The following is a 15,525-nucleotide window of genomic DNA, read 5'->3' as shown; positions in this document are numbered from 1 at the left end:
CACCCCTCATCATCCTGAGAAAGGAATTTATCATGCCAAGTATTTTTGCTAATATGAAACTGGCGTTGAGTACAGCTTTTAATCACCACCGCAAACAAAACACAGCAGAAGAAAGCTTTAACAAGAATGACATTTATCTTCATTTGCATTGACATGGTTGTGTTATAAATACATAAATCTACTGCAGAAACAGGCTGTAAATGTGTGATATGAACCAGTACTATGCAGTATTTTTAAATTGTTGTGTAAAATTCAGGGCATATTTCCCACCATGCCCAAAGCACATCACACTCTCCATCTGTGTGTGTTTTCCTGTGCCCTCCTGAGGATCCCACTGAGCAGTATGCCCGCCATGTTAATAGATGGGAAGTGGCCGGCAGCAGTAGCTCTTCAACACCTCCCATCCCTTAGTAGATGTTGAATAGTTCTCCTGCCTCCTGCAGTCCGGCCACGCTGTCCTCATGACTATTTCTGTTTTTAGACACTTAGGATCTGGCATTTTCATTCAAAACTAACTGTGTTTGTGAACCTGACTAAAACAGAGAGAAAGAACAGTTCCAACCACATCATCCTGTTGCCAGTGAAAGAGCACTGTGTGCGAATGTGGTAGTTCTTTTTTTACTGGTAGTAGATGTTAAAGAATAGGTCAGGTGTTGAAATTACCAAAACTAACAATCATTGCTTCTGTATCAAAAGCTTGATGTGGCCTATTCCTCGGTGCCACAGACCTCCATGGTCCCAACATCAATGAGCCCAACTGTTCCACTGGCTGCCATGTTCCTTCATTATGATGCGCTACGCTGTGCCGGCTGTGAAGCCCTTTGAGGCGTCTGTGTGATTTGGGGCTCTATAAAATACAGTTGACTTGACTTGTTGGTGATGAGCATGGGCACTGGGTTTTGATTGAATTCCTCACACACAGCCCCATTGATGAAATTGTTTTGATTAGATATTCGCTTGCCAACAAATCTCCTTTTTATACACCGTGTTTGACGAAAAACTGCACAACTGTTTTGGGAAATTACTTTGCTTCCTTTCAAGACTAGACAATATGTTCTTTGGACCTTTTTTAAACCTGCAATACCTGATTTTTGCGCCACATTCGGGCAGCATCAACACAACATTGACACACTATGACCATATGAAGGTTTTAGAGCTTTTACACTAAAAAAAAGACAATAATGTGTTCTAATGGCGTCCAATGATACTTTGATCTGGACAGATGTGATCACTCTATAATGTTTCCACTGATTCTGATGTAGTAAGGAGGCTTGGGACTGAGCGCCACAGACATTTTCCAACAGTCTAAAAGTAGTAAGACCCGCTGTGAATTAAGAAAAAATACCAACAGTAAATTGCTGAGATTTAACTCTACGCATGATTGCGATCACATGTGTGACATGTATGTCTGTTTGTGTGCGTCTGTGTCCAGGTGTTGTACAGCGAAAAGGACTCCGAAGGCCCCCCCAGTGTTCAGGTGGCAGAAGGAGAGGGGAGTGTAACGCTGCTGCTCGGGGCGCTCCAGAAATACTCCGTGTACGTGCTGCAGGTGCTGGCGTACACGCGGATGGGCGACGGCCCACAGAGCCACCCCATACTGCTCCGAACCAAAGAAGATGGTAGGATCTATCTCTCCATCTGTCTCGGTCTGATCGCTGACCTTTCTGTCCAGCACTTTGCTCAACACTTTTTTTTTCCCCCACCTCACCTCTGTGTCTGTTTTTCACCTCTTCCCATCCCCGCTGTCAGCACAGCCAACAGTCTTTCCCCCACTTCACTGATCATGCACTGGGCTCAGCTCACCCTTCAGACCCCTTCCACAGCTCAGACATGGAGAACACATTGTGTGTTTATGTGTGTGCGTGTGTGTGTGTGGGTGCCATGTGTGCAGAGCGCCTCACAAAACGACCATGGCAGCAACACGGTCTGGTCTCCCCTGAATAATGAAACGCGCACACTCAAAAGCACACACACACGGGAAGACCCACGTGCACACTCACACCTCATCCTCCATCAAACAGTGTCACGTTTGAAAAGTTTTTCTCATTTCAGGATGAAACAAGAACGGGGAAGTCAATTCCCGGCAATGTATAATGAACCTCCAGCCTCTCTGTCAGTCACACACACACACATACTGTATACACTCTCACATTCGCGCTGACATGTATTTGGTGGTGTGGAACATCTGCTTTTATCAGGAGCGGTGTGAGGCCGAGGGAAAATTACATTTTCTATTTCGCATCTTTTAGTAGTGCGTCTTAAAAATGTATCAGACACTATATGTGTGTGTGTGTGTGTGGAGAGCATATGCACACATTTGTGTGCCTTGGTACCGTCATTCTAACTTATTAGAGTATAAGCGCTTGATGTTGAGATACTTTCTTTCTCATGACAGTGTTGAAGGAGTCCTTTTGTGCTTTTTCTCTCCCGGTCTTTGGATGTTATTACTGTTTCTTTCTGCTGCCAACTCCCTTCTCTATTTTTCTCTCCAGTCCCAGGCCCCCCTGTCAGGATGGTGTTTCCAGAAGTTCGGTTGTCATCCGTTAGGGTGGTTTGGCAGCCACCCACCGACCCCAACGGCATCATATTAGGTACAATAACACTCACAAACACACACACACACACACGAGAAGGCAGATATTTTAAAGCAACATTTAAATCATAATCCATTTTTTCACGCTTGTAGTGACAATGCATTCATTTTCAATTGCTAAAGGACACAGCTCGGCTTATAGATGAAATGAACGAGCAGTTTTAAGCAGATGCACGCGCGCACACACACACACACACACACAAACACAAATTGCTGTGATCTTTCCAGGCAATGAAGAAAGTAAAATACGTAAATAGGAAAAGAGCTGATTCTGTTTTTAAGCTTTCAAACAAGGGTCAGCTTTCTCTACTCTCCACTTCAGTGCCAATGTCTGTTGGTGTTTGTGTGTGTGTGTGTGTGTGTGTGTGTGTGTGTGTGTGTGTGTGTGTGTGTGTGTGTGTGTGCGTGTGTGACTGTGAGTGTCAGTGATCAACCTTGTACCCGGGGAAAAGGGCTATTATAGCTGCTGAAGCAAGACCCTTTTCCTAATGCATACATTGCCTCATATATAATCACTGAGATTCAAACATATCACTTGTTTCTGAAACTGCAAATCACAACGTGCAGATCGAACCAGATAGAAGAGATTAATTAAGAGGAAGAAGAGAGAAGAGAGGCAGAGCAGGAGCGAGAAGAATGTGAGAGCTGCTGAGCTGGAAACCGAGAGAACAGAAGGGGAGAGACAGCAGAGGGGAGATGTATGCAGGTGAGCGCAGGGACAGGTGTGTGTGTGTGTTTGTGTTTGTGTGTGAGTGTGTGTGCGTGTGTTGCACAGGTATAGAAAGGAGTAGTATTTGTCCTCTCTGTGGGGAGGGAGTCGAGCAGGACGGTGTGAGTGATGTGTGACTGTATCGTAAGGGGGAGGACATTTAGTGCGACACCACTCTGTGACAGAAGGATGAGTGGGAGGGCAAATCCCTCTCTCTCGATCACAGAGACACGGAAAAGTGCAGTCCTGCTGTGTCCTTGCTGGGAATGAGGTGTGCGTGTGTTTGTGTGTGTGTGTGTGTGTGTGTGTGTGTGTGTGCGTGGTGACTATGCAGATACAAATAACTGTAGCGCACCGCTTTCTTTCGTGCTCATGGCTGCCTCATTTCTCCTTGGGTTTTCAACCCATAGGGGACTGATACAGAGGGTGAACAGAGGAGAAACAATCTAATTCGGCACAAGGCAGTGAGGCTTTAGTGTTTTCACATGACCTCTTGGTGAATATATTACGGCCACGAGCTGCATCCCAATTCCAATATTGCATACTAATTATAAGGAAGCTTTCAGTATTTGTGTTTATACACTCAAGTCACAAACTTAAGGTTTGAAAAAAGTCAGTATGCGTACTAAAAACTACTGCTGCTTGTTTATACTGTAGTCCCACAATGCAATGCTCAAAGGAAATGTTTATAATTGTATATACTGTATGGAAAAAATACCAACATCCTGCTTTGGCCCATAGAGCATGTGGTGGAGCATGCACATTTAAAAACACAGAAACAGAAATGTCGTTGCAGCAATTTATTAGCGTGGCAATTTAATCAAGGATGGTTGGGTGATTACTTTCCTGTACACGAGAGGGAAACCATTAAGAAAATATCACAAATTAGAAGAGTAAGCACAGGAGTCGATTAATGGGGCAAATCAAATCGTCATAATTCTCACTTTTAATTATTGCAGCCTTATTCTCCGCATATCTTCAGGGTTTATTAAACCTAACATTTAAAACAAATGCAATAGAAAACAATCCATTAAATATCAAATCAACTGAGATCATAAAATTGAAAAGCCCTAATTTAGGCGTTGACTGGGTGTCTCTTTGTTCAGAATTCAGTCATGGTTTGGAGCGTTTTCTCAGCGCTTTAGCTTTAACTACGGTACACACAGAGCTCTGAGCTGATGAAAACTCTGGTAAAACTAAGCACAGAGGGGTGTGATTGAACAAAGTCACAATACGCAGCAACCACCTGAAGTGGCTGCATGCTCTTGCTCTGCAAGCTTTCAGCTCTGACCTACTTTGTTGTACAGTAGTACTACGACAAAAAGCTCTCAAACAGGCTGAGCATTGGTAGTTTTTCATGAACACAGACGGGGTCATTGAGCATTGAGTGGCTAAAAGCACCCCAAAAAAAATTAGAACTTGAATAAATCCAAATTTTGAAAGCCTTCAGCTATGAAATATCCCGTCCATGTTACATCTTTTCAATGCAAAATGCAGATGTGCTTTCACTACCATGACACTGTCCCTTTGTAATGGAGATGAGGCCTTGTGTGTCTGATGGCAACGGGGCCCGATGGTATGCAGCACGCACATAATGCTGCGCTCTGACCCGACTGGCAAGAGGATTTGTTATCTCGCTGTTATCCAATAATCTTCCACACACTGCGTTCGCATTAATATACAATCAGACTATCTGATGAGATTATCACCCACACAACCAGATTAAACCCCTCTGAGCAGATTACCATCCTGACAGCCTCCTCTGTGAACCTCCGCACACTTGTGTGCGTGTTTGCGGATGTGTGTACTTTGTGTACAATGAAATCTTCATATCGAGAGCCTTTGTGAGAGGCCAGTAGCCTGTGGAAAGCTTGGTTGGGGATCAGCGGTTAGAGTGTATGTGTGTATGTGTTGAAGGGTGTTAGTGTTATTACATGGCCTACTGCACATGAGACAGAGAAAAAGACACAAGCCGTGTACGCCCCCAGTACACAGGCAGCGGTATATCTGATAGAGGATGTTTGTACAATATGTGTGTGTGTGTTCAGGGGAATGTCAGCATGTGAACTGTGACATGTGTGAGTTATGACTTTGTGTATGTTTTTGGAAACATCAGAGTACAATATAAGGCCTCCATACATACACCGGTAAAAGCAGCAAAGCAGCTGCATGAATGGAATCTCTTCAGAGCAGAACATTCTCAGGAACTGCAGAAAAAAGTGTGTTTGTTTTGTCCGTGTTTTTGTGGAAGTGCAGCTGTGGGGTGCGTGGCACTGTGTGATTATGTTTTGAGGCTTTTTTTTCCCCTATCTCTCTGTCGCTGTCTTTGATTCCTGCGGGCGCTGTGATTTAAAGTAGGCCACAAAAATATATATAAAAAAATAACACAGAAACACTTTCACACAGATTCCCAACTGTCTTCCTCCTCCTCCGTCTGACTCTCCGTCTGTCCCTCGCCAGGCTACCAGATCTCGTACTGCATGGACAGCAGGGACCCTCAGCGATGGACCACGGTGGAGGTCGGCTCCAACGCGCGGCAGTTCACCGTCACAGGACTTTCCCCTGAGCAGGCCTACGTTTTCCGCCTCACTGCTCGCACGGCCGTGGGCTGGGGCGCAGAGCAGGAAGCCCTGGTTGTTACCACTGAACGCAGAGGTACAGACACACACACACACACACACACACACACACTTGAGCCTCACCTGGTGTCTGGTTGGCATCAGATCTGTTTCTGGAGTCTCACCGATGTTAACCACACCTATTCAAATGTAGGAATCTGAACTTGCACGCTGCCACGAACACCCAGGGTGCTGAATGTATCTAAGAGGTTCACATTGGCTTTGGATCACATTTGAATAATTTTAGTACAGTATGACATATGGAGAGAGAAATAGCATGCGCTAAAGGTCCCCAGCCTCAGTCTAATCACCCGTATCAAACACTGCTCTCAGACATGCAGTGGATTTAATGTAAAAGCTCCTCTTACTGGTTTAAAGTAGGTGGGCTCATTTGGGGAAAGGGGGATTTCACATCCTCCGATGCACCAGTGTAGTCACATTTAAATAAAATCGTATGGCAGTGTGCAGTTGTTTACTTATCCCGTCAGCACTGTCAATCAAATCAGATGAAACCACATTCACACAGTCCCGGTACAGCAGATTAACTGAGCTTTTGAGAGTCCATCTCTTGATGCATAATACCCGAGGATGTTTTTTGCTACTTTAACGCGTATTGTCGATAAACAAGTGATGAATATCTGATGTTGTCGTAGAGAAATGCTTAAAAGCCTTAATAGGTCTTTAATAGGCCAACGAGACAGTTGCAACAATTGGTTTAAATGACTAATGGTTTATATGGAACAGAGTCATCATTTATGGTATTTTATAGTTTTACTGCCACGTTGAGTCAAATTGTCAGCTGTGAAAAGACCTACAAGGATACACATTATATGGTTGATAAGTCGCTGATGGAGTAGTTTGTGGAAATTATTTTTAAAAAAAAACAACCTCAAGTGTGTGTTCCCACTGAGGCACGGAAGATTAAAATTAAATGTCTTTTTGAATTATCAGTGTCTCTCTCTTCTCTCGCTCTCTCTCTCCGTCTTTATATTGAAAGAGGTAGAAATGATAACAGTATGATTCAATTCTGAAACAGTTTTGAATCGGACACTAATGGAACCAGTATAACAAGTGTGTTCATTTTGCTTCTAGAAACATACTTACTTTTCCACACTGCTGAATAATTCAACAGGAATGATGGGGTGTAAGGTTGGTCGCTTTGACTAATGTCAGGGAACATCTGCCTTTTTCCTGCACACCCACTATATATATGAGTATTATGCATATTGTGTGGCATTTGCGCGCAATGTAATAATCTGTAATGAAATTCATATTAAATTCGAATGATTCATAAAGAAATGAAATGTATTCAATAAACCAGATTTGAAATGAAATTCTGTAACTGGGCCAATTTAAAGCAGGAATAACTTGATTATTGTTATTAATTTTACCTGTGCTTTTCAAAAAGGTGGAAGGTTTATCGCAGGAGAGAACTACAATCGCTTTAAGGGTATTTTGTTCTCTCTCTTGACATTCATTTTCAAGTGCTCAAAGATGATGTTTTGTCATTTCTCACAGTAACACCAGTACAGTAAGAGTCTGGAAAGGTTAGCTGAAGTTTAAGCATTTTAAAATGTTGTGATCTCTGCAGCCCCGCTCATGTGGGTGTAAAGAGTTGTGGCAAATGTAAAGTCTTTGCAGAGATAAAGTTAGAGAAGGAGAAGCGGGCCGGGGAGCTTCAGGCGTGGAGCTCGGACAGATTATCAGCAACAAGTAGCTTGTTGTTGGACATGCAGAATCCTTTGTTACTGGGCACTTAATATTAGCACCAGATAAAAAAAAAAGGAAAGATGACCTTTTCTGTGTGGAGTACATTTTGAATACTGAACAAGAAGAAATGACATTTAGAAATTTAAGTGGCGGAAGAGCTGCTTGGCAGTGAATGTAGATATTTAAACAAGCAGGTATTAGCCCTCCTGCAGGGGCTTAATGAGAGTCAGTTCCAAAAACTGCCCGGGGGTCTGTACCTGACGCGACAGATGGTTTGTTACACACAATCATCTGAGAAGCCACAGTTGGAAACTGTTCAGAAAGGAGCAGGCACTTTAAATAAATGTTTGGCATGTGTTGGATGAACCATTTGTCAGTCGCTATCTCTCTCACGGGCTACCTTCAATCGTTCTTTGCTCTTCTTTCAGTGAAGAAATACTCTCCAATTCTGTTTTTTTCAAAAACTGATGCTATTACAGCATCTCCACTGCCCTCTTCACAGGGAGTTGGATGCGGGGCCCAAAAACAAGGGTTGACTTTCTATTATAAAATGCAGATTAAATTACCCGAATCTTCTGGTGATCTTCCCCCGCCCGTGGGCCCACACAGGGCTGCAGGAATGCTTCCAAGAACTTGAAAAGGAATCAGCATTTACAGATGTCTCTTTCCAAATGTAAGTCTATGGGGGAATGTTTTTTTGTGCCCGACGGCACCACGTCAAAGATATCACTCCACCATTTGGCCATTATGTAAAATTGTTTTTCTAAAGCCCTCCACTATTCCTGGGGGCTTGTTTGACACCTGACAAAGATGGACTTTAAATGATCTTATGTTCCAGCGATTGCTGTGTGATATCACAGGACTCCACCTGCTCTGGAATTCAAAGGGATTTGTAGTCACATGCAACTGACTCGCGACTAATCAGGTTCGCAAAATCATCATGAGAAATGATTATTAGACCAAAGAATAATGTGATACTTGTGAAGTGAGAAAACTAAGATTACCAGTCTTTCACACCTCGCTGTCTTGCAGCACATAGCACAATGCTCTGTTGTGGGCGGGTGAAGTAGGTGAGAAAGAGACCGGCATTGGGTTGGAATGGCCGTAGTTGCGGTGTGTTGTTTTTTTTGCCGAAGGAGAGCGAACAGGCCGAAAAACAAGATGTGAAAGCCATAAATCTTAGATTCTAAACCAAAGTAATTACTACTGATCAATATCCGCGCTCTTCAATTATGGTAATTTTGTCTTTTAGGGTAGCGAAAAGTTGCAAATTTCTTTTTAACATTTCATCTAATTTGAGCAGTCGCTGGCCTCATTGTTGGGTGTAAACCGTGAAAATAAGAGGAATTTTAACACACTCAAACACGCAATATGACAGCCCGTTCCTTTGGCAGGATTTAGACAGTAACAGCAAGTCTCCCGAGACAGTTTTGTCTTTTAAAACCTGAAACGATACAGAAGTATATCCTTCAATACAGACATAAGAGCGGTGCCGTTTTTCTTCCTTCAATTTAGAAACAAATAAAAAGGTGTATTGTCATACAGGTTAAGGCTGTGCAAAGTCACAGATGACTGCAAAGAAAGGAAAAGAAAAGAAATTTAACAATTTCACAATTTGAGACTGATGCATGCAAGACAATAATATCATAAAAATGCATTACAATGGAACTAAAAGCTATATTAACAGTAATTGTAGTAACAGAGCATGAAACAAAAACTGGATTAATCAAATAAAAACAATACGGTGTCAGTATTCCTTCGAGCAGGGTAATATGATCATTTGATGAAGTGACATGGAGGAAAGATTTAACTGCCAGGTTGTGTTGAAGTTTGACCGAAAACTCTTCCAACAGAGTGAAATATCACTTGAAAAACAAAGTTACAGTGGCTCTGGTGGCGAACGCATGAATAACTTTGGTTTGAACGCGGCTCTCAGCCTTTGAAATATGTCAGACCTGATCTCTCTCTCTCTCTCCAATTTTCTCTGTCAGCCGGCATCGTGTATGTCTCGTACTCTAAAGGCAAAGGGCCGCCGTATTAAAACGTGACAGTGAAGTGAAATACTTATGAAAACCTGGAATCATGATGTCAGATGTTCTATTCAGAGTCATCGGCCGCTGTAGTGCATTTTAATTGGATCAGATATCATAACATCTGCGGCATCATTACAAGGGTGTCTTAAGAAAAGAAATCAGTGGCTCCCTGTTCCACTTCAGTAGCGTAATGGCCCATTCTCACTGCGAGATGGACAGAATGGCTTAATAGAGATTTCTTTCTGATGATGCTGAAGAGAACTTAGTCCACAGAAGAAAAAACATTTTTTTCATGAGTGTGGCAGAGTATGTGTGCGAGGCTATGTGCATGAATAAAAACAACTCCCGACAGAGAGATTTATCCCTGCTGGTGTTTGTCTCCAAGAGGGTGATAACTGATACGGTAATGGACAACGTACATTAGCATTTTGAGCAGAATTCATCCCCTTACAACCATATATAGTCGTTCCTTCAGTACCAAACAGCCTCTACTTTCGTCTACAATTCACTTCTATCACACTCCTCTCCTCTCCCTTGCGTAGCAGTAAACAGTCGTGTAGGCGCTGAAAGGGCAGCACTTGTTCTGACAATTATGAGTTTATTATCAGAACATGATCTTAACTGTAGAGCGGAACAAGAGGAGAACAGACAGCGAGACACAGATGCTATCAGCAAAACAAAAGAGGGAGAGAATAGTCAATCTTGAAGAATAAGGGTGTGAGGGAAGAAAGGAGTCGAACAGATTTGACTCAAATTACTTGTGATAAGGAAGAAAATCTGTGTGCTGTTTGTGTGCGTGTGTGTGTGTGTGTGTTTGAACGTATAAGTGCAGATTAATTAAACCTCAGAGAGAATCGATAATGCTTTAATTTCCAGACTGAATCGATAATCTGATGCCCCTGAAATGAAACAGTTATGCCCCCCAACTATGTGTTTTTGTTTGTGTGCGTGCGTGTGTGTGTGCGTGTGTGTGTGTGTGTGTGTGTGTGTGTGTGTGTGTGTGTGTGTGTGTGTGTGTGCGCGCGCACGTCTACTAATCACACAGCTCCCGCCAACATTGTACAAAGATACTGACTTCCCAGGGTCATATTTTATCTTCTAATTGAAAAGCGAAGACACCGACAAATACGAACACAAACACACACCGGCATCTGTTGAGGAATTGTTTCTTTGATGCTGCCGGGGTGAGATGTCTTGTTTCATTTAAACACTTGGATGCATTGCATCAGTCGCACTGACGCATTTGTGATGTAAATAGACGCTGCCCTTGTAACAAGGTGTCCGCCACTATCTTCACGGTCCATGATAATCTTAATTTGCTCAGGTGACAATGTATGTCACCATGTTACCAACAGGAGACGAATTAAAGGGAAGAAACATGCGGAATGCAGATGTTTTCTCTCGGCAGCCAGCACATTTTACATGCATCCAAAGGGCCGTTCACGCAGAGCGGCTCCACCGCACTCTGAAACGCATCATCCCCAATGGCTTGCGCAACAAAGGCAAAGCGTGGGCGCAGCGCGCCACTTGGCGAGCGCAGTGCCAGCCCTGTCCTGTGTGAAAGGCCCTTAAAGGTGCTCAAAGCGTAATGGAGAGCATAATTACTGCCTCTCAACATAGAGACGGCTGAGTTGGCGGCTGGCAGGTAACAGTGCTTACCGGAGGGGGAATCTCTGCAAAGCGGCTACGAGCTAACCAGCTCCTCTGTATCTTAACATAGAAAATAGTTGGTTGCTGTTATATTAAAGCTTTGAATATCGAAGAGAGAACCTTTAAGCAACTGTCATGTGGATGGAATTTGCTCATGTACATGAGCCACATGGCCACTAGAGGGATTTTGACATGTGTGCGACAAAGAGCTCAGAATTGAGAGAGCAGAATAGATGAATAAAAAAAGATAATACAGGTAACAATATATTCTCTATTCAAAATATTTCCATCCAAAGTCCAACTAAATCTATCTAAACTCACGGCGTTGTCTGTCCCCTAACACACACACACATGTATGCTATCAGTACTACTGTTAAAATAAGAGCATTGAAGCTGTGTTGGAGGCTTGCGCTTGTTCTTATCAGGGTCAAAACATCCACTGCACACTTATCGCCATTGGAAATGGCCATTGAGATAAGTGTGTAGTAAATGTTTTCACCTCTTTATTTTCTGTTATTTGCATCCAGCAGTGTCTTGACTTATTGACTAGACTTAATGTGAGGTGCTCTGTCCTTTAATCTGTTAATCTAAAGCTCTTTACCAAGTCTCCCTGTACCTGATGAACAGACATACACACAAGTAGATGTGTGTGTCTTGGTATATCACAAAATGTTAACTCCTAAATTCGTCAGCATTTTATGAATGAAGAAATGTTTACAATGAAATGCTTCGGCTTCAGTTCAACCGTTCTGATCCGTTTCTACCACGGCGCTTGTTCTACTCCGCTCTCATTTGGCTTCTTCTGTTTCTTTGCCACGTCCACAGAGCGCCCTCAGCCGCCCAGGAAGTTGGCTGCTCCTCAGGACGGAGTTGAATCTCGCCATCTCCGCCTCCACTGGGTGACGGGTGGCTCAGGTTCCTCGCCGCTGAGGTACTTCACTCTGCAGGCCAAAGAGCTGCCCAGCGGGGACTGGAACACTCACACGGCTGACATCCCGCATAACGTGACCACCTGGACCGTTGACAGGTACACACATGCACATATGTGCAGTCACACACTGTACACACACGTATCTGCTTGGGAGGCGGCAGTGGAGTAATTATCAAATCATTGCTTTACAATGTGTGACAAGCCCGCCAAGCTCTGTGTACTTTATACACTCCATATATACAAAGTTTGGAAGGTTGGGTCCTTTTTTTGTTTATTTTTTCAAAAACTGGATTCCCACACATCCCGGAAAACCTGCAAAACGGTTGATCATGGAAAAATGAGGGGGAAAAAGTCCCTTTTGTGTGAGTTGTATATATGAAAGTGAGTGTTTTAAAGACGCTGTTATTGTTGTGGAAATGGCACATTGTGGCACATTCAGATGACAATTTAAGTGGCACGAAACTCTGAATAATGTAAGTAACATTATCTTCAAAATGTAAGTCATCCGTCACTGCTGGTTGATAGTTTTTAATTATTATATTTATCTATGATCAATGTGTCATAATGTCTAAGCACGGAGATGATAAATTATAGCCATCCACTGGATGTCTTATAAATCAGCCTTCCACGGACGGAAACATATTAGTGTTTGGACGTCACACCAGCTCGATCCTCACTGGAAACGTCCTGGAAAATGATCTCTAGGAAGTAATATGATTCTGTAAAAATGTAAGGAATGGATTAAACAGTGCTCCCGGTAACCTGCTTATGTTAGCTATAATAACCCAGCGCTACTTCCATGAAGCCTCTCATACTTTATGGGTTACAAGTTACACACACACGCACACACACACACACATACACACTGTGTGAAGGCCGATCCCAAGCATCCTTAGAAAACAAGAATAAAAATTCGACATTGCTGTTTTTTTGCTTTCCCTTAAGAGCCCTACTATGGAAATTGTGTTTAGCATGACGTGCTGAACTTGGATCACTTAAATCAGTTGTTAAAGAATCGTGTAATGTTTATGCATCCTTGGGGAGAAGAAGGGTGGACAGAGAGAGGGATGCTGTGAATACTCAAAGCAAAACACCGAGAATTCAAACACAGATTGAGAAGTTTCATCTATTTAGCGCACAAATTAGCAAAAAAGGTTTGTCGAGCAAAACACAACTCAAACCACAAAAGTAATCACACTAATCAGAAAGACACAGCAGAAGGTGTTCTTAGTCTTTCTCTCTTAATACTCTTCTTTTTTTCATTCTGCCTTCATGCTTTCAAGTTTGTGTGTTTCTCTCCATCAACAGCTAATGTTGTCAGAAAACCACAAGGCATGTTTTTTTTCTTCCTCCGTTCGCACGCAATCATCCCGTGGAATAAGGCTCCGCGTCTTCCTCTGCCACCCTTATCTCTTTATCCCTCCATCCTCTTCCTACGGCGAGGCTGTCATTAAGGCAGCAGGTGACGGTGGTCAGACTCGATGGCTGCTCCCAACTTCCCTGAGAGCCTTAGTGGCAGAATTATGATGAGGCTTTACTTGTGTGCCGCGCATGTGTCTTCCGCCTCGTGACTGTTTGTGTGCGCTGCTTCGCCGGCTTTCACTGAGCTATTTGAGATGCTGGAGAGCGTTCTCTCAGTGTGTCTGCGTCAGCCGGTCTCAACCGGCCTCCGGGAGAATCTATCTGCCATCAGTGATCGCGGTGCTGCTGCTGTTGTTGTTTTGATGCCGATTTTTTCGAGCTCAGTCTACCACTGAACGCTCTAGTTGCGGCGCTGGATGGAGGATTGAGCTTACATCTCCTCACGCACACTCACTTGTTATCCATCCTTAATTGTTGTTTTCCACCGAGGCATCTTTGGAACCAAAACATCGAAGTCCCCCGGCTGATGCAAACACAGACACACAGTACAGTACACACAGTACAGTACACACAGTACAGTACACACGCACACTGTCCTTAACGTTGTCCCAGTGCTGTTTGTGCCCCGCCCTCCTTGAGCTTGTTGCCTTTGATGTCTCATTACTAGGATACCCACGAACCCCGTAGGGCCTTTTTCTTGTCGCTTATTGGACCCGGCTGCTCATTATTATACAAGAGGACATTTGATCAGTTCTCCCGTCGCCCGCTGAATGTCTAACTGGTCCTCTGTCGTCTCGGCGGCGCTGTGTAAAGTCTGGAGGAGGACCTTGCCGGTAGACGTGTGAACGGATACTTCTTGTTTTCAAATTATGAAATTGCTCCTGTTAACTCTTGTTGATAATTAGGTTAGACTAATAGAAATGACTGTTTTGCCACCGACTGTCCTTTTTAAATTGTAATCAATTTCCCACGGTGTTCAGCGGAGGTTACATTTAAACTATTAGCATGCTACCAGGCACCATGGACTTGTTCAGCTGGTCCCTAACAATGGGTTGCCTGTTCCTTCAGCTGATTGTAAGTGGCTCTAGAGTGAAGTGTTCTCAAAATGACGGATGTAAATTGTTATTCTGTGCTTATTAATGCATTCACCTTGCACAGAGGAGAAATGCAGATAAGATGTTGTGGTAATAAGGCAGCAGAAATACCTTGGCAGGGGAGACAATTAGGAATGGTGTAAGATGATTATTATTCAGGACCTTGTCTGCTCTTCAAAGGCCACTGAAAGAGCAAAAATATGTCTGTGTGAAGGGGGTTGATGGAGAAGATGGTGTTGGAGAATATTATAGCCGGAGTTTCAGAGATACCCAGTGGACTTTTTGAGGTGTTACGGTCTCACAGATGCTCAATGCTCTTTGGTGAAAAACCTTGAGTGAAACCAAAAGTCAGTTGGTTTGCAATAAAAAAAAAAACGGTACTTCAAGGCTTCTGCATTGCTGTAATTATATTGACATAAATGCCCTGCTCTATTAACTAATCTCCCTCTTTAATCACTATACAGCTATCTCAATGTCACTCTCACTGAACTGCACGACTTCACTGTACCAAGCAAACCAAACTTTATTTGTCTTTCTTTTTATGAATGTAACTGTAATGCTTTGGTTGTATTGGCTGAATTGCAAATGCAATGCTTGCCTTCATTTAGTAATGCGATCCAATTGAAAACCTATTTTGAATCTAACCTCAGGATCATGGCGCAACACGCCCTGCAGCTTTCAATTTACATCAACCAATTCATCAATTTGGACCTAAATTCTGTCTGAAATGATTATTTAAAATTAAATGGAAATATTGATTTTAAATAAATGAATGCAACTCGCCAAAGTAAAAAAAAAAGACAGGACGACGGCGGAGATCAATAA

At 43.1% G+C, this 15,525-nt stretch overlaps 1 protein-coding gene across 7 annotated transcripts in view; it reads left to right on the top strand.

Moving 5' to 3' along the window:
* The window catches only part of LOC137792840 (protein sidekick-1-like), a 214,878-nt gene that overhangs the window by 185,097 nt on the left and 14,256 nt on the right, over positions 1 to 15,525 (top strand). For 6 of the 7 annotated variants that reach the window (XM_068588606.1, XM_068588607.1, XM_068588605.1 and 3 more), the window contains 4 exons: positions 1,433 to 1,619; positions 2,493 to 2,591; positions 5,763 to 5,957; positions 12,139 to 12,340. In XM_068588606.1, the coding sequence (XP_068444707.1) occupies positions 1,433 to 1,619; positions 2,493 to 2,591; positions 5,763 to 5,957; positions 12,139 to 12,340 (683 nt within the window). Of the gene's footprint in view, positions 1 to 1,432; positions 1,620 to 2,492; positions 2,592 to 3,159; positions 3,300 to 5,762; positions 5,958 to 12,138; positions 12,341 to 15,525 lie in introns of those variants that run through there. The other variant, XM_068588612.1, reaches the window with a different exon arrangement.

The sequence above is a fragment of the Clinocottus analis genome, unplaced genomic scaffold (assembly GCF_023055335.1).
Source record: "Clinocottus analis isolate CAN_PGR_092001 unplaced genomic scaffold, fCliAna1.0.p SCAF_22, whole genome shotgun sequence".
NCBI classification, from domain to species: domain Eukaryota; kingdom Metazoa; phylum Chordata; class Actinopteri; order Perciformes; family Cottidae; genus Clinocottus; species Clinocottus analis.
This window is presented reverse-complemented; position numbering and strand designations above follow the sequence as displayed.